The 19,765-nt window shown below is 35.5% G+C and overlaps 1 protein-coding gene across 2 annotated transcripts in view; it reads left to right on the forward strand.

Moving 5' to 3' along the window:
• Positions 1–513: 513 nt before the first annotated feature.
• LOC150078544 (UV-stimulated scaffold protein A-like) overlaps positions 514–19,765 on the forward strand; it is a 418,082-nt gene continuing 398,830 nt past the window's right edge. The window contains exons 1-2 of one of the 2 annotated variants that reach the window (XM_090384753.1): positions 514–757; positions 15,352–15,479. In XM_090384753.1, the coding sequence (XP_090240879.1) occupies positions 15,355–15,479 (125 nt within the window). In that variant the 5' untranslated portion in view covers positions 514–757; positions 15,352–15,354. The remainder of the gene's footprint in view (positions 758–15,351; positions 15,480–19,765) is intronic. The other variant, XM_090384754.1, reaches the window with a different exon arrangement.

Genomic DNA, 19,765 nt, shown 5'->3' on the forward strand with positions numbered 1-19,765 from the left:
CATGGAAGGTGCACTTTCCTTTCTTAAAAATTTTTCTACAGCCCATAACTTAATTTTAAAACCCATAATCCCTGTAAAGTATTAGAATCCTATAACCACTATGTATGTGATAAAACCCTCCACCAGCTAAGCGGATTACTATGAGGTGAGTGCTGAAAATTAAGCTAAGCTATACATACGATCTAAAAAAAAAAATATATTAAATAAGATATCTCTACTATGTTTATGATGTATATCAGTAAAACATTTCAATTATGAAATATTTATATTGATAAATAAACATTTCTTAATTTAAATTTTACATTGCCAAAATATATAAAATGCCAAACATATTTAAAATTTTTACATTTAAACTCATTTAGCTAAAAAAACCGCTATTCGTTATTACATATTTTAATCCGCCAAACCTGAAGCAATTCCGCTAAATTGGCAACACTGTGCGTGGATACCAGTTTCTACGGATGCGTTCACAGAGTGTGTTGCAGTAGTTCAACAGAGTAATGCAATTTATTTAGCAGTAAATTTGATGGAATAAAAATTTCCAAAACATTTTCCGACTGAGATTCCAATTCTGAGAATTGATTTGGTTGAAGTTTACAAAAGGGTACGGATAGCTTTCCGTGAAACTAACTTGCCCTTTACCTTGAAGAGAAGAAAATTTCTTAACTTTTTTGGTCACAATCATCAAATCTCTGGGTCAAACTTTCAACAAAGTTGGCGTTTCTGCTCATGGACAACTTTATGTAGCAGTTTCCAGGTCCAGATAATTTTTTTTTGTGCAGTAATTGTAATTTTTTTTAAAGGACTATATAGCCATACATGTAAAAAATTATCAAATTGCATTTTTACCCGAGTCTGCTACACTTACATTCGAGCTCCAGCGAAGGGAGCCGAGGGAAATTTTGTAATTACTTAATATTTATTATTATTATTAGTCATATGGTGCAACGAAGCCTCAGGCTTATGCTGCACCAGCCAAAAAAAAAAAAAAAAAAATTCTGAATTACCCCAGAGAGAGAGAGGGGGGGGGGAGAATCACCAAGAAAAAGAATTATGATATCCAGCTCAGGACCCTGGGTGTGCCAAGCCCATACTCACCAAATGTGAGCCCCTGGAGTTAGTTAAATTTTATCTTTGTTTTTACTGAAACAGTTTTGACGAAATATTCACCACGGGTATTTTGATAGGAGTATTTTGATTCGTATTTTTTTGTTTTTTTTTATACAGTAGCTTTTAATTTTCTGCACTTAATAGACGTAAAATTTCATACTTTATGCGTGGTGTGTACAATGCTAACCCTACATCAGTGGTTTCTAAAATTTATGTAATGATGCCCCCCTCCTTAAAAAAAAATGTTGGCTCACTCCAGATTTTCATAAAACAATCTAGGAAAAGAACTTTCTTAGCTTTATTTTATTCAGGTAAACCTAAGAATTTCTTACAGTTTTTATAACAACACACAAACAAATCTTAAACATCCATTAAAAATAATAAAGAAAGAAACATATTTTTCATAATGACATGGAGTGAATAGTGAGGAAGTAAAAGAGACTAAAACTGACAACTGAAAGTTGATGATAATGGGCACAAAAGCATTTAGTATTAAAACAAGTATACCCCATTAAATGTATTTATTAATTTGCTTATTTATAACTTTAAATATAACCATAATAACATTGTTATTAAGGTGGGCTTGAATTTTGGTGCAGAGTTTTTAAAAATGCAGTGCATTGATGATATTGGTACACAATTCTTTTTCATCCACTAACCGAGATCGATATTTTGTCTTCATAACAGCTATTGTAAAATTAATCACTTGGTGATTAGTGGAATTGCAAGAAAGATAGATGCAGCAGATGAATGTGACACACAGAATGGGTAGAAAGATTTTAAGCCAGAAAAAAATCAAAAAGAGGAGATTCCAAATTACCCTCTGACATGGAATATCAGAGTTGAAATATGCATAAGTACCATTTTTAAAGTGAAAGGAACAGCATATAGTTAGCATAATTGAGATTAGCAGTGGTTGAGGCAACCAATAATTCCGTCGAAAAAGTAAGTGGGACTTGGTATACTGCAGGTGGAAATAACTTACCACTATTTGATATTGATATTTTATCTTTATAACAGCTATTGCAAAATTAATCATTTGGAACACTTTAACAACAGTTCCAAGTGATTAGTGGAGTTGCGAGAAAGATAGATGCAGCAGATAAATTTGAAAGAATGGATAGAGAGAGAGAGAGAGAGATTTTAAGAGCCAGAAAAAAATCAAAAAGAGGAGATTCCAAATTACCAACTCTCTGACATGGAATATTAGAGTGGAAATATGCACAAGGAACTGTACCGCTAATAATAATAATAATTTATTTATCCCTATTTTATGTTACTCTTTTTTGGGTGATAACAGCAAAAAGGGAGGGAGAACACATAAGCCAATGGCTTTTTAGGGGGTGTTCCCTTAAAAAAAATGATGAATATACAAATATAGCATTCTGAAATTGTACAGGTAATGTTCAACAGAAAAGACAAATAAATTGGAGTTTTTTTGTACATTTCTTTACAGAAGATTTCGAAAAGCATCACTACTTATAATATCATTGTGAATATTTTTACAATTAAATGAGGAGAGAATAAAAATGATGAGATGTCTGCACAGAAATTTACAAACTATTTGCCAACTGCTTCCTGTAACATTTGTACGTTATTTCCATGTTGGTGTTTTTAAAATCCAGGAGTTGAGTGGAAAGTAATTTGAATCAGGCATCCCTGGTGATGTGTTCAATTAGTAGTTTCTTGAATTGATTTAGTGAAGTGACATTTTTGATTTTTGCAGGAAGTTTGTTCCAGGTTTTAGCACCTCTGTATTTTATACTTTTCTGACCTATGGCTTTTCTGAAAAGCGGAACCTTCAGGTCGGCTTCATTTCTTAGATTGTACGATATTTCTTCTTTTATGGTTATGAAAAAGGATCTGAAGAGAGGGGGAAAGTCTGGTGTCTTTAAACCATTGTAAACAAGGATCGCCTTGGCTTTCTGCAATAGCTGGCAGATGCTTAGGAGTCTCACTTCCTTGTATCTCGAACTAACCAATGCGTTCCCGGGAAGGTCCAAAATTGAATGAACGCATCGATTGAGAATGGAGTTGATTCTTGCTCGTAAGGTTTTCTTGGCTGGTGGTACCCCATGAGATGATTCCATAGTCAAGGTGCGGCTGAATTAAAGAAAGGAATACTAGTCTGAGAAGGGAAGGAGACACCCAGGCAGAGGCCCTGGTGAGTATTCCCGCTAGTGACGAAGTTTTCTTTCGTAGGGTTATCATTTGTTTTGCCCAACTTAGCTTATCATCTAGCCAGATTCCAAGAAACTTGGTTTCATTCACCCTTTCAAGTTGTTTTTCTTTGTATGTTATGTCTAAATCAGTATTTAGTAGTTTGTTTTTCATTCTAAACACCATGAATTTTGATTTTTCTGGATTCAGTATAAGCCAACTATGCATCACAGAGAAGCAAGGCAGAGATTTTGAGTTGAAGCTGATTAGGTCTTTATCTGTGATCAAGATGGAAATATCATTGGCATACGCTACTAGGTGAGAAGATGGAAGAAGAGAGAGAAATTCATTGATGTAAAGAACAAATAGGATAGGTCCAAGAAGTGAGCCTTGAGATATTCCCCTGGAGAAATAACAGATATCGGAGTATGATTGATTTGTTCTTACGACAAATGGCTGATCGGTAAGATAGTCTTCAAGGAGAAGGTTAATTTTCCCTCTCAAGCTAAGATTATTGAGTTTGTTAAGTAGAATATTATGCAATCAAAAGCTTTAGATAAGTCAAGAAACAGTGCTATATCATAGTGGGTAGAGAGAGAGATTTTAAGCCAGAAAAAATGAAAAAGAGGAGATTCCAAATTACCAACTCCCTGACATGGAATATTAGAGTGGAAATATGCACAAGGTAACATTTTGGAAGTGAAAGGAACCGTACAGCAAATAATTAGGATAACTTGATTAGCAGTGGTTACCTCAACCACTGCTAATCCCAATTAATCTCTCTAATAGCATTAGCATTAGTAGAGGCATTTGATGCAAGAAAGCAAGCTTATGCAGCATCAGCCAAAAAAAAAAAAAAAAAAATAATAATAAATAAATAAATAAAAAATAACCACTTCCACTTCACCCCTCTGTTCATTCGAAATACCTGTCCAACTGAGCCTTAAACTTATTTAGGCTATCAACTTCCACGACAAGGGATAGAAGTCTATTCCACCAACCAACCACCCGCTGGCTAATTGGGATTCCATTGAAAAAGTAAGTGGGACTTGGTATACTGCAGGTGGAAATGGATGTAATTGAGATTGGAACTGAGACCATGTATATTTGTGAAATGAATGGGGAAGTTTTGGGAGGTTTAGATCTTTTTGCAGATAAATTTGTACTTTTAGTTTGACTGTTCATGATATATTCAGTAGTAAAGTGAACCGTGTGTTGGGGGGGCATTTGAATGAAGTAAAGAAATTTTTGGATATGGTCTGGGAAGTTCCTAGGGAATGTGGTGCCTGGGTGCAAATTGCAGTTTGGCACTCCCCTTTAAAATTTTCTTCATATGTGTATGTAAATTTCAGGTTTTCAGGTGCCCCTTGAACATTTGTGCTTGGGTACAGTGCATCCCGACCACCCTCTGGTTGGCCTACCCCTGGATATATGTTTACATAGAGCAAGAATATACTCAGCTCCTTGACAATTCTCCCCCCATCACTGTACTACATAGCCAACCAGACCAGTCACTGGTCTGGTTGGCTATCTAGTACCTGACCTGTGAATGCTGTTTTAGAGTTGTATCCTTGAAATTTAAGAAAGATTGGGTCTTGCCATGACATTCACCATAACATCGAAAGACATCAATCATACTGTACTGCATGAAGGAAGAGATGGGGGTTGATGGAGCTTTGCTTCGGAGACTGAACATGAGTTTCACCACCCTACAACTCCAGTAAGCAAAGTTGTGGTATTGCAATGGCTGAAAGAGTCATCTGCCACCTATTTGGCATATTTATTGGTTTACTTGTTATCTACCAGGCCCTCCACAAACTCCCTACAATATTTTATTGTGGTGGACCAGTATTAGGGTTAAGATTGTCTACTGCATGCTGTTCTCAGATGCAGTGGTATGTAGTGTTACTAGCCTGTAACTTATTTATTTGTTTATTTTTTTGCCAGTGCAGCAAAAGCCTGTGGTTTCCTACATGTCGGTTACTGTAACCTTTAGGCCAAGGTTCCTGGGGGGGGGAGAGTGAGTGAGTGAGTGAGTGAATGCACATTTCACATGCATCGTACAGTCCTACTGCATGATTACATCATGCAATAGGACTGTATGATGCATCTCTTATGTGGGATGCATCGTACTTAAGTGAATACACATTATGTTAGTTTTGAGAATTTATTATTGAAAACATAAAAATGTATACTTGTGTGTGTGTATAAACTGGGTGCATCTTATACAGTGGTTGTAGATTTTTTTTACTTGCATTTCCTGCTTTTTTGCGCTTGTTGTCTTTGCGCTCATTGTTTCGCACTTGTTACCGGTATATTAGGTTACATTTTGCCACGTTCTGCCCAGAAATGGCTCAGAAAAGATTTTCGTACAGTGCTGAATTCAAGTTAAAAGTGATCCATTTTGCAAAAGTGAATTGAAATTGTGCTGCTGAACGCAAGTTTGGTCCTCCTCCAACTGAGAAAACAATCTGAGACTGGCTACGGGAAGAAGAAACCCTACTGAAAACGCCACGGCAGAAGAAGGCCATTAGAGGCAAGTCAGCAAAATGGCCTGATTTAGACAGGGAATTGAAGATATGGATTGAGGAGCAAAGGGCAATTGGAATTCCTGTGTCCACAAACATGGTTCAGCATGAGGCAAGAAGAATTGCTGATGAAAAAGAAGTTACTGATTTCAAAGGAGGACACAATTGATGCTTCAGGTTCATGAAATGGAATGGACTAAGCATGCATACACGCACCAGACTTGCCCAAAAGATGCCTGAAAACTATGAGCAGAAGGTCCTTGAATTTCATCGTTTTGTCATTCAATGTCGGAAGACACATCAGTTTGAGTTGGGGCAGATTGCAAATATGGACGAAGCCCCCCTTCAATTTGATGTCCCAAGTAACAGAACTGTTGATAAGAAGTGGGCGAAAACTGTAACTGTGAAGACAAGCGGACATGAAAAGAGCCATTATACAGTTGTTCTAGCTTGTTGTGCCGACAGAACCAAGCTGCCTCCTATGCTGATTTTCAAATGCAAAACAATGCCAAAAGAAGACATTCCTCGAGGAGTGATTGTCCACGTTCATGACAAGGGTTGGACGGATCAGGATGGGATGAAGATCTGGTTTGAGAAAGTTTGGAGCAGGAGACCAGGTGGGCTCTTACGTAAACCTGCCCTATTGGTGCTTGATCAGTTCAGGGCGCACATAACAAAAAATACAAAGAAGATTGCTGCAGAGCAAAAAACAAAACTTGCCGTCATACCTGGAGGCTTGACATTTCAGCTCCAACCACTTGATGTCAGCATTAACAAACCCTTCAAAGTTGCCATGAGAGACAAATGGAACCAATGGATGAAGTCTTCTGGGGACAATTTGACACCAGCAGGAAGAGTGAAGAAACCAACTATAGGAGAAGTTTGTACCTGGGTGAAAAGATCCTTTGATAATATCAAGATTGAGATCGTTGTCAAGTCATTTAAGAAGTGTGGCATTTCAAATGCCATAGATGGAACTGAGGTCGAGGCAATATATGAAGACAGTGATTCGTCATCAGACACAGATGAGGACAAGCTAATGGATGGGAGTTTTGACAGTGATGAGGAGTTGTATGAATTTTATGATGAATAAAACTTGAGTTCAATAACTTTAGGTAATACATTTTTTTCCAAATTTCGGGCCCCAAAATTAAGGTGTGTCTTATACATGGAGAAATACAGTATATGTGTGTATATATATATATATATGTGTGTGTGTGTTTTTTTTTTTTTTTTTTTATGTAAACCCCAAACACGAGAGGTATTAGAACCTATAGTACTTAGTACCGTGCTTGGGTTGGAGGTTGAGAAGACGAAAGAAGATATTTGTTGACATGGACTATTCCTAGGAATAGAAGATAACAAGATTGTTATGTATAATTTCACAATTTTCACTCTTCTGTCTTGCCATGCTGCTGGCATTTTTATTTATTTTAATCATTATTCTCACTTAAGTTTATATCTCAAGTGTCATGTAGAGGAAAATGCTCTTTGCTGCCTCTGATGTATGCTTTACCTCTTTTTTAATGTAAGATTCAGTTTTCAATTATTTCAAACATTATTCAAATATAAGTATATCACATGACAGTAGTGGGCTGATTTGCTAATGCTGCGCCTGTGCTGCCATCCATAGTTCATGTTTTGGCGATATAATCTGGTTAAGATTACTTTTGTCAGTGGTGTGGCTTTGCATTTGAGTGCTTTTATCTGTCCTATTTTTAATTTTTGCTGCATCAGGACCACCGCTATTCAAGTTCTCTGCATTGGCGGTTCGATCCGGGGATCGCATAGTGGTACTGATCTTTCGATTGATTCGCCTTTGCGGCGATTTGTCTAGCGATCGAAATGCAGCGATTCCCTGACCATTATTGGCCTTGTGGTCCTCTGTTGAGATGGGGCATAATGGTCAGTCTATTTCTGTTTTTGTTTTATTTTATTTTATTGTAGTTCACATCTCTGCCCATGATATTTCACATAAATTTGGACCTGGTGCCCGTCAGAGGGGCGCCGTTAAATTTTATTTTATTGGCTATTCAAAATTTAATTGATTATATTTTATTATCTTTGTATTTAGGCTTTCTAAATTATCTTCGAGAGTTTCTGCTGCAATAATTTTATTCTCTTCCCTCCCTGTTGGTTTGATTGTTACGTATAATTTCACAATTTTTGCTCTTCTGTCTTGCCATGCTGTTGGCATTTTTATTTATTTTTATTATTTTTATTTTAATCATTATTCTCACTTAAGTTTATATATATATATATATGTGTGTGTGTGTGTGTGTATGTATATATATGACACTGTTGCGCATGGAAGACTACTGTACAAATTCGAGCAGAATGGTATTAAGGGTAAGTTGCTACAATGGATAAAAAGGTGGATGAGTGGGAGAAGGCAGAGGTAGTAATCAATGGACACTACTCTTCGTGGACTAATGTTATTAGTGGAGTTTCACAGGGTTTGGTGTTGGGCTCACTGTTGTTTTGTATATTTATCAATGATATTGATTAAGGTATATCAGGCTGAGTATCGAAGGTTGCAGATGATACAAAGGTTGGCAGGATTATTAATGACAGTAATGGCAGTGTGCTACTGCAACAAGATCTAGAAAATTTGGGCAGATGGACTGAGAAGTGGAAATTGTAGTTTTAACATTGGCAAATGAAAAGTACTGCGTATGGGTAGAAGTAACCCCCGAGGAATGTACTAACTGTCTATACATTTATACATTTTTATACTTGTGTATATACATTTTTACACTTACGGTGGTAGAAAATGAAAAAAATACCCGGGAGTAATTGTGCAGTCAGATATGAAGTTTTCTGAGCAATGCAGACAGGCTGCAATAGAAGGTCATGGAGTTTTGTCAATGATATACTGGAATTTTGCTAGCAGGGAAAAGGGGGTGAATATCCCTTTGTATAAGGCAATGGTCAAGCCATGCCTTGAGTACTGCGTACAGGTCTGGAGGCCTCATTTTAGGAGGGATGTAGATTTGCTTGAGCGTGTACAGAGAAGGGCAACAAGATTGGTGAGGGGAATGAAGGGATCCTCTTACCAAGAGAGAGGCTTACATTCTGCAAATTGCAGCAGTTGGAAATTAGGCACCTGCGAGGTGATCTGATTGAGGTGTATAAGGCCTTGAATAGGTTGAGCATGCTGAATTCTGATGGGATTCTTCCACTTGCTCAGATTACAAACCTAAGGGGACATAAGCTCAAATTGAGGAAAGACAGTTGTAGAATAGATGTGCAAAAATTTGCCTTTAGTCAACGGGTTGTTAATTGCAGGAACAAACTTCCATCTGTCATTGTGGAAGTTGATAGCTTAAATAAATTCAAGGAGGAACTGGACGAACATTTAGACGAAATGGTTGTGTGAATTTTTTTTTTTTTTTTTTTTTTTTGGCTGATGCTACATAAGCTCATATGCTTGCTTTCTTGCATTACATGCCTTTATTACTATTACAGTTTTGAGAATTTATTTTTGAAAACATAAAAATGTATACTTGTGCGTGTGTATATATACATGCACAAGTATACATTTTTATAAATGCACAAGTATACATTTTTATACTTGTGTATAAAAATGTTTACTTGTGTGAAATTAAATATGAAATATGTATCTAATAATAATTTGCTCAGCGGAAACTACTGTATTTTGAATGTAGCTTCCAAGGGGAATTCAAAAAAAATTCGCTATGAAAGGAGTTCGTTAAACAGAGGTCCTACTGAGTAATTTAGAATTCTAAAAATGATTATAAAGTTTTATATAGAAAATATCTTAACAGTAGCCAGCAAATGCAAATTTAGTTAAATAACTTTAAGCTTATTTGAATAGCGGGTAAATGCGAAAAAAATATATGGAATATTACAAATTTCGAAGTGCATTGCATCCAAATGTCACACGGCACAGTGACGTTGCGTACCGTCTCAAAAAAAGTACTGTGTGTGTGTGTGGTTTGGTTTTTTTGGTTTTATTGGCGCATCAGCTACTAAGGCTATAATGCGCCAAGACCAGTGTGTGTGTGTGTATATATATATATGTGTGTGTATGTATATATATACACATTGTGTGTGTGTGTGTGTATACAAAAACACTGTATTAATAACATGCAGTTGTAGTGAATAGTAACAGCTTGAAAAGAATGATACTTAAAAAATATTGATATGGATTGACAAGTAATAGCAGAAATACCCAATGACCATAATGGAATATAAATAGATTAGAATACAAGTGGAGGAATGCTGACCACATCAAATGTATTTACAATGGAAAAATTTTTCCATTATTAATACATCTGATGTGGTCAGCATTCCTCCACTTATACTCTAATATATATATATAGCAAAAATTTCCATCAATTTTGAAATGTTCCAATCTTATAAGTCATAATTCTGGTGAATTAGATAAATACTTAAGTGAATTCACACATTATATTACAGTTTTAAGTATTTATTATTGAAAACATAAAAATGTATACTTGTATATATATATGTGTATATATATATATATATATACACAGTCGAACTTCCCTATAACGAATTCGATAAATCCAGCGAAAAAATTTGTTATAGAGAAATTTCGTTATACAGAGAATATCTTTTTTATTAGAAATTGTTATTTAATTAGAAAATGAAAATGAATCTACATTTATTTTTAATGTATTTTATTTAAAAACACTTATTTAAATTACGTTTGCACAATTTTCACCGGTAAGTATCACAAATTAAAAAAAAATCTGTAATTTTCGTTTGCACAGTACAATTAAAAAATGTCTGATTCTCAAAAAAACCTCACATTTGTTCAGAGCATTAAAAACATTATCAGGAACATTTTCACAAAACTGTAGACCCATACGAACTGTTTTAAAAGTGTTAATCATTTCTTCGCGAGTTGGCTTTTCTATGGATTGTTCTGATGTGTCTTCAGCGTCATCGTTAATTTCTTCGTGATCATGGTCGCATCTAACACTGTTCAGCAGTATTTCATTTTCATTTGAATGTTCTTTTTTTCACAGGTCTTGACCTACATAAACATAACTATCCAGTGTTATTTTATTTTTGATGTTTCCGGACAATTCTAATGTCCAAAAGTTTTTCAGTTGTGAAAGGGGCAGTTCATCTTGTTCATCCAGTTGATGTTCGACTTCTGTATTCAATGCAAATCCCGCTTTTGAAAAACAATTTTGAATAGTGATATTGTTTGTCCAAACTTTTGCCAGTTCAGAGATGCAATCTCTAAGGTTAATTGTAACCTCCAAGTTTATATTTTCTGATAATGCATTGATAATCTTTATTATTATTCTCTTTCGATAATGAAATTTAAAATTTTTAATAATACCTTGGTCCATTGTCTGGAGTTTTGATGTCACGTTTGGTGGTAAAAACAATAACTTCACACTTCTAAGTTTGGCAGAAATACTGGCAGGATGTGCTGGACAGTTGTCAGTTACCAACACGATCGGCGCCTCCGTAGCCAGGTGGGAAGGAGCAGCAGTGCATAGCACACGCTTCTTGATTAGACCGGGGTTCGAGCCCGTCGCCACCAAATATGGAGGATGCGGAAAGGTCAGGAAATGACCACCGCATATCCCGGTGCAATATGGCCTTAGTTGCTAATGCTCCTAAAAACCAAACAAAACAAAACAAAACCAACACGATTTTCCTTTTTTCTTTTGTTATACGCTTGTCTAGTTTTAATATCCAGTCTTCAAAGATATCACTGGTCATCCATGCTTTTTTATTAAAGGTGTAGTCAACTTCCAAAGATTTTGTGCCTCTAAAACATCTTGGGTTTTTTGATTTTCCGATGACTAAAAGTCTTAATTTTTAATTTCCTGTCATATTTGCTCCAATTAGCACAGTGATTCTTTCTTTGCTTTGTTTTCCGCCACAACATTTATCATCTTTAAAGCAAGTGTTCTATTCGGTAAATTTAAAGAATAAACCCATTTCGTCTGCATTAAAAACATTCTTCCAAAATCTTTAAGGTATTGTTCCTCCAACTGTTGCAATCTTCTTCACTTACATTAACACTTTCTCCACAAATAACCTTTTCCACAATTCTGTGGCGCTTCTTAAATTTATCTAGCCACCCAGTGCTCGCATTAAATTCTGTATGTCCCAGGGACTTTGCAAATTTCAGAGCTTGTTGCTTAATTATTAGACCCGATATTGGTATATTCTTTTCACGTATCATTTGCACCCATTTTAGAACAGCTTTATCAACATCTTCGTATATACACAACTTAATTCGCTTCCTGTCTGCTCCTCCTTCAAGTGCATTTAAAATTGATTCTCGATTTTTTTAAAATCATAGATAAGCTGCTTGCAGGTATGCCATATTTCTCCGTAATATCTTTTTTCTTAAAACCCTGGTCAATATCATAACAATCTTTGCTTTATCATTAATACTTTAAACACTTTCTCTTCGACATTGTTTCCACAATTGTAACGATTACTGAAATGCAGCTCTTCATGATACACACACTGCCAACTTCGCTACGCTGGCCATATAGTGAATTGTTAGTTCTGCCTACTCAATGACGTTCGCTTGCCAATTCAACAGTATCATATGACTTTTCCTATCAATCACTTTTAAGAAATATACGACTTTCATTCATATATACACAAAAGAAAATTTACGGTTAATGTATGCTGTATGTTACTTTTCAGAAAAAAAAAAAAATACAAGAGCATATAGCCTGTATGATCGATGACAAATTGTTCTAAAATAATAAAAAAAAAAATTCATGAAACCATCTACTGGGAGTCCAGTTAGATGAGAACGGACATATCATATAATGATTAACAGGAAGGTCACATGGTACGGTTGAGGTGAGAAGTGAATGTCACTCAGTAGGCATTACTAAAAACTGACCATTGTAGCATTCTATGTATTTCCGTTGCAGCACGCTAAAGGCTTACCGCAGCAAATTTCGTTTTCCCCTGAGCCAACATCAATTTAAAAATCTATCCTATTTATCGTAAAGTTTATGACCACTTTTAAGAAAACCCATTTGGTTTTATAACTGTAACAAAAATGAAACAAAGACCCTCCTATGGGTGTCAATGGCCACAAGTATTCACTAAAAGGATGATTAATTCCAGATGCTAATGCGTAATTTTGGAGGGAAGGAGGCTGTATATTTGAGTGGCTGTTTAGCAGTAAATGCTTGAAAATCTTCAAAAATGCTTTTACTAATTTTTTTAAAAATTCGTTATAGAGAAATTCGTTAAATGGAAGTTCGTAATAGAGAAGTTCCACTGTGTATATATATATATCTGTATCTGTATCTGTTTAGCAAAAATTCCCATACTACTACTGATATAATATTCAGATTTTGTATATAAACATAATGTTTAGACAAGACAAATGATTAAAAATGAATATGTGCACTGCCCTACCATTAATATCTATAAGTATGCTTCTAGGCCTTTGAGGAGGCAGTATATTGGTGATTTGATCTGCAAATGGAAGCAGACTTGTGCTCAGACAGTCATGACATGATCCAAAAACCTCTAAAGCTGATAGAATGTGACAGGAGAGTTCTGCAAAGAGTTGTTCACTTAGAATGCAAGTTAACATTGTAGGATGCAAACTCTCAGTGAGAAGACTGGGACATGTCAGCTGTAATAAGTGGCAAGGTGTTGCATGTGTGATTCATCCTGGTCGTTTAGCTGTTCACAAGCCATCAATCATTGACTAATTCCAATTTGGTGTAAGGCCTGCTGTTCTTAGACCATAGACTAATAGAAAGCTGTACTTTGGAGTGACAAGTTATGCACATTCATTGTCAATCACTGTGACACTGGGGCCTCGGCATGGCAGATTCCTGGAGAAAGCTACCTGCTGGACTGTATCATCCTGACAATGAAGTTTAAGCAGCATGATGGTTTGGGGCTGTTTTTTATTGTTTGGCAGATCTAGATGTTTGTCCTGGACAATAATGGGCTACGTATGTAGAGGAAGGCCCATACTTTTATCAACAGGATATCACTCAGTTTCATAATGTTTACATTGTGACAGACTGGTTTGAGGGCATGAGCATTGAAAAGTTAGACTGGCCGGCCCAGAGCCCTGACCTCACTCATATAGAAAAACTCTGGGATAAATTGGATCGTTGGGTATGTGAAACTAATTGCCTGAACTAAACCTAGAAACAAAGCTGAACTAATTGCCACTTTGAAGGCCAAATAGTGGAAAATATTGAAGGATATTTATAAAAAATCTGTTGAAGAGTGTTCCCTGTAGAGTAGAGGTTCTCATGAAGGCTAAAGTTTAGCATGCATTATTAGTTTTCTTATTATAAAGGTTAGGTTAGGTTGTAGCCAAGTGGTCAGGAGTGGGAGTGCAATAGCACCCACTCTTTGAGTAGATCAGGGTTCAAGCCCCTGACTGCCAAATACGATTGATCTGCCAACCCGCACTGGACCAGCATGGCAATTTTTGGTTCATTTCCCTCAGCATGAATTGTTGAGGAGGCTTCCATCCTGCAATGGGTTGATAATGGCTGCAGTTTACCTTTTTTTTTTTATTATAAAGGTTAGTTGTTTGATATGCAGGTGTCTGGATATTAAATAAATAAAATAAATAAATAAATTTTCTGTTTATACCCCAGCATGACAACCAAGTCAGTAGAGTTTATAATAAATTGTCAATACACATATTTATTGTATTTAGTAGTCACGGGCTTGAACCCCGGTCCACTCAAGGAACGCGTGCTATGCACTCTTGCTCCTGACCACTGGGCTACGTCAGGCCTTAATGGTAGAACAGATGGTGAGTGTTTGTGTATGTATACACACACACTCACTTTTATTTATTTGCTTTGTCTAAATATGTGCTGTAGTCAAAGATAGTTGTATGACAATTTTTGCAAATGGAAGGCGAATTTAGGATAGAAATATATTCCTGTGCTTCAGGTGCTAATTGCTCTGAATGTTGAAATATTTAGTAGAAGGAAAGTAAATTTATAAATTGAAGGGTATAAATTTTGTATTCTGGTAATTGAGCAGTATAATTTCCTGTCTTCTCTACTGATGGCCCTGGATGTGCTAGTGCAAACAGGAATATATGCACCCTGATAATCCGAGTACAAACTTAAGACTCTTTCAATATCTATGCAGGTTAAATCCTGGTGGTCACAAAAAAGAGATTAAAGGACTTCAAACAACCTATGAAGAAAGAATGGCACTCTTTTTTTCCAATGGATTCTTAAAGATCAATGTGATTGTCAATACATGGGCCAAATTGTTTTTTAATACGTTGATGTTTTTAGAAAACATCCTTCTGTAAATTACGCACGATGTTTCTAAACACAAAATTTTAAATACCCCCTCCCCCTGAAAGAAACATAGGGTGCTTTCCTTCGAGGTGTGTGTGTGTTTAAAATTTTGCATGTAGACACAGTTTGAAAGCTTATACAGTATTATTGTTTTTCATTTTCATTTTTTTTTTTTTTTGAGATTTAATATATTATTTAAAAATTTTTATTATTTTTATTTTTGTAGTGGTTTCGTAATATTAACATGTTTTTAATGATGATTTTAGTAGATGAAAATGGCTGGCTTGGATTTCGTTCAGTGTAATGAGCTTTCAAAATATGTTGATACCTTGACAACAAGTGGGAAAAAAATTTTAGATCAAGAAATCATGAAGAAAGTTAGAAACATATGCAAGTAAGTTAATATTTCTTTTAGACCAGTGTTTTTCGAACTTTTTTTTTGTTTGTGGAACCCTTCGGTAAATCTAAATCTTCTTAAAGAACTTGACCATTAAAAACAGTAAAAATGAACAATAAAATTTTAACTGTAATGTTGTTATTTGGTTTTTAGGAGCATTAGCAACTAAGACCATATTGCTCCGGGGATATGCAGTGGTCATTCCCTGACCTTTCCGCATCCTCCTTATTTTGTGGGTATAGGCTCGAACTCTTAACTGTAATGTCTGTATCATATTAAAATAAATGAAAACTCAATAAAATAAAATGAAAATAAAGATAAAAAATTAAAATAGATAAAAAATCAATGATAAAACATTAACTGAATAATTTTAGGTTCTTGAGATCCTTGCTCCCTCAGTCCCTGAACATTTTGTATTTTTTAACCTGCTCTCATCAAAAAATAAACATAACAAAGATCGTAAGATCTCACACGCACACTAAGACTGTGATATATTCATTATATTGTTGATAATATATCGTTCATAATATGTTGGTAATATATAGTTTCAATATATGTTGATAATATATAGTTTCTCTAGTACATAATAATAGTTCTAATTTTGTATTCAAGCCAATATTTGTAAATTTAAATATGTATCTAATAATAATTCAGTATGTATAATGAATGTACATAGTATTTATTGTATTATTTTTTTAATGAGAACCACTAACATGAAAAATGTCTTTTCTTTGTTGAAGTTTTGCTGAATAATCAGATCTGTCTTCTCAGTGGATTCCACTTCTCCTTTGGTTATGGTTTGCATTAGACTTTGCTGGATTAGGCTGTTTTTTACATTTTTTTGGGTTTATTGGACTCTCTTTTATTGGGATGTAGGCACTATTCTCCAAAAATAATGCCTGCATCCCAAACAGCTCTAAATGTTCCTCATCATATTGATGGTTTCATTTCTGTAGCTTTTGATATAGAATGGTTGTTTTTAGAAACCTTTTTTTTTTGTAAGTATTATCAGTGGAAAGGATAGATACTGAACTGATCCCATTCTGAATTGCAATTTATGAATGGCTAGATCTGATTTGATTATACATCCATACTCCATCTTTGGAATGTTCTTTTATTTGAGTAAAAGAACATTCTCCTATGTAAACTCCTCTATAGTGGCAAATTAATTTTATAAAGTGGGCCTATAGGGTTCTATAAGGCCAACAGGGAACTAGATCCTGTATAATAGGTAATTCAAGAATCCCAATTCTTTTGATATCCATCAGCTTATTTCTAGATTGAATGATCTGGTGATTGGAATTTGTTGTTAGGTTTGAAAGTTTATTTTTATAAGCCTTAATCTTATCTTCTAAATCATTCTTGATGACATTGTTGGGTAACCATTCTTTAGTGTTAGCTGTTTTATGTTGTTATTTTTGTTACGAGAGTTTCCTGGTGCAAGGGCTACTCAGGCCATTTGTGCCTTTCAGGATAATTGCAGTAAGCAAAATTATCCCGAAAGTGGTCATATATTTGAATTTATTTTAAGGAGAGAAAAAATTCAGGGACATTAGTAAAGGCATATGATGCAAGAAAGCAAGTTTATACATACATCTGCGGCCAAAAAAAAAAAAAAAAAACCCCAACAAATGCTTCCCATTTCACCCATCTATTTGCGGTAAACGTCTGTCCAGTTCTTTCTTGGATTTATTTAAGCTATTAACTTCCACAATGACAGATGGAAGAAGTTTGTTCCAGCATTTAACTACCCACTGGCTAAAGGCAAATTTCTGCACATATATTCTACAACTGTCTTTTGTCAATTTGAATTTATGCCCCCTTGGGTGCGTAATCTGAGCAAGAGGAAGAATCCCATCAGCATTAAGCTTGTTCAACCCATTCAAGGCCTTATACACCTCAATCAGATGACCATGCAGATGCCAAGTCTCCAGATGCTGAAATTTTCAGAATTTAAGCCTTTCTTGGTAAGCCTTTCTTGGTAAGAGTAAGATTCAGGAAATAATAAAATGTCATTATTTCCTGAACCTTTGTTCCCTTAAGCAGTCTCATTGCCCTTCTCTGTTCTCGTTCCAGCAGCCCTGCATTCTTCTTAGAATGAGGCCTCCAAACCTGTATGCACACCTGACCAATGTCTTATACAAAGGAATAATCACCTCCTTATCCCTGCTAGCAAAATTCCTATACAGTAATACCTTGACTTACGCTACCCCGACTTGTGCAAACTCGGAGTTACGCAGTTCTTGATTTTTTCGTTTGGTATATATCTAAAATTAGCTTACCAGTGATTTGGAAGTCAAATCATAAAGCTTGGGTGACAGCTTCCGTTTTTGGGGACTGGTTTGGTCACCATTTCATACCTGAAGTCGAACGTTATTGCAAGTCTAAACAGATTCCATTTAAAGTGATGCTTCTTATTGACAATGCACCCGGTCACCCTCCTGCCACCCTAATTAATTTCGACCCACGTGTGTAAGTTGTGTTTTTGCCTCCAAACACAACTAGCTTGCTTCAACCGATGGACCAGAAAGTCATCAAAACATTCAAGGCTTACTACACGAGGCGTTAATTTGCATGTCTGAATGAAGCTATGAGACAAAATAGTGAGATATCTGTTAAAGACTTTTGGAAACAATTCAACCTTTTAGATGCCGTAAGAATCATTGAAAAATCTTGGGATGAAATTCACAAAAAACATTGAAATGGTGTCTGGAAGTAATTTTGTTCATTTTTTTTTTCAAAACCGAGACGAAAACAACGCCAGAAACTGATCATGTCGCTCATGTGATAGAAGTTGTTAATCTTGCCAGGCAATTAGATTTGGAAGTCAATGGTGATGATGTCAACGAGCTGTTGGATTCACATAGTCAGGAGCTGACAATGAATGAGCTCATAGAGATACGTGAGCACTGAAGTATCCGACATTTCAGACCAAGTTCCACCAGAAAAGCACATAACGCACATGACAATTGCAAGCTTGACAGAAGGTCTCAGCTCAATTGAAGAATGCGTTATAGCTATAAAGCAAGGAATAAAAAATTTATTAGCTTGCTATGAAGAAATTCTGCATGAAAAAAAGAAGGCGCTGTGTCGTCAGGCGAATTTGTTAGATTTTATGAAGCCATCGACATAGAAATAAATTTTTTACGTAACTCATTTATTTTTTTAATACATATTTTGTATTAATATGTATAAAGAACTGCAATTTTATTAAATATTTTTCTTCTAAACTAGTGTTTTTGTTAGTCCTCGGTCCCAATTAAGCAAAATTTATATGTATTTATATGCAAAGTTGTACCCCAACTTACGCGAATTCGACTTAAGTGATTTTTGTCGGACCCACCTATCGCGTAACTTCGGGGTATTACTGTATATCATTTTCACAAGACCTCATGAGCTGCTCTGGCAGCCTGCCTGCACTGCTCAGAAAACTTCATATCTGACTGCACAATTACCCCCTGGGTATTTTTCATTCTCCACTACTCTGAAAGTTGTACCTCACAGTTGGTAAATTACTGCTACCCATATGCAGTACTTTGCATATGTCAATGTTAAACTTCAGTTGCCACCTCTCAGCCCATCTGTCCAACTTTTCTTGATCCTGTTGCAGTAGCAAAATTCACAAGTGATGCAGTTTTTTGTCTGCCACTGTATATCTTGTTATAATTGATTTTACTTGTTTTCTTGCTTCTTGGTAGGTTACTTTATTTTAAATCTTGTACTCTTGAATTTTTTCTCTTGTTTCAAAAAATTGCATGCTTTTGAGAATGCAGCATATTTATCCTTGCAATTGGAACATTGTGGAGATGTGGTAGTGCATGATTTTGGGATCCACAATTTGCACAAGTGGTGTCATTCCAACAAACTGCCTGGGATTGTCCAAATTTCTGACATTTGTAACTTTGCAAAAGGTTAGGGATGCATGGTCAAACTGCAATTTAAGTATCCTGCTTTGGCATGGAAACTGAACTTGGCCTGTTATAACGTACGATCACTCATCGTACAAATCACTAAAAGTACATCGATGAAGACAGGATATTAGAGCTGGAAAAGGAATTAGAAAATGTGAATTGGAATATCATCGGTTTGGCTGAAACAAGAAGAAGAAATGAATCACTTATAAGTTTATCAAGTGGAAATCTGCTGTACACCAATGGAAACAGTGAAAGGAGTGAAGGTGGAGTTGGGTTTCTGGTCCATAAAGATTTTAAAAATAACATTTTGGAATTCAAAAGTACATCACCAAGGGTGTCAAGACTAATACTCAAGATTTCTAAGAGGTA

Source organism: Mastigoproctus giganteus, chromosome 11, assembly GCF_048544385.1.
Source record: "Mastigoproctus giganteus isolate SK-2022 chromosome 11, ASM4854438v1, whole genome shotgun sequence".
NCBI classification, from domain to species: domain Eukaryota; kingdom Metazoa; phylum Arthropoda; class Arachnida; order Uropygi; family Thelyphonidae; genus Mastigoproctus; species Mastigoproctus giganteus.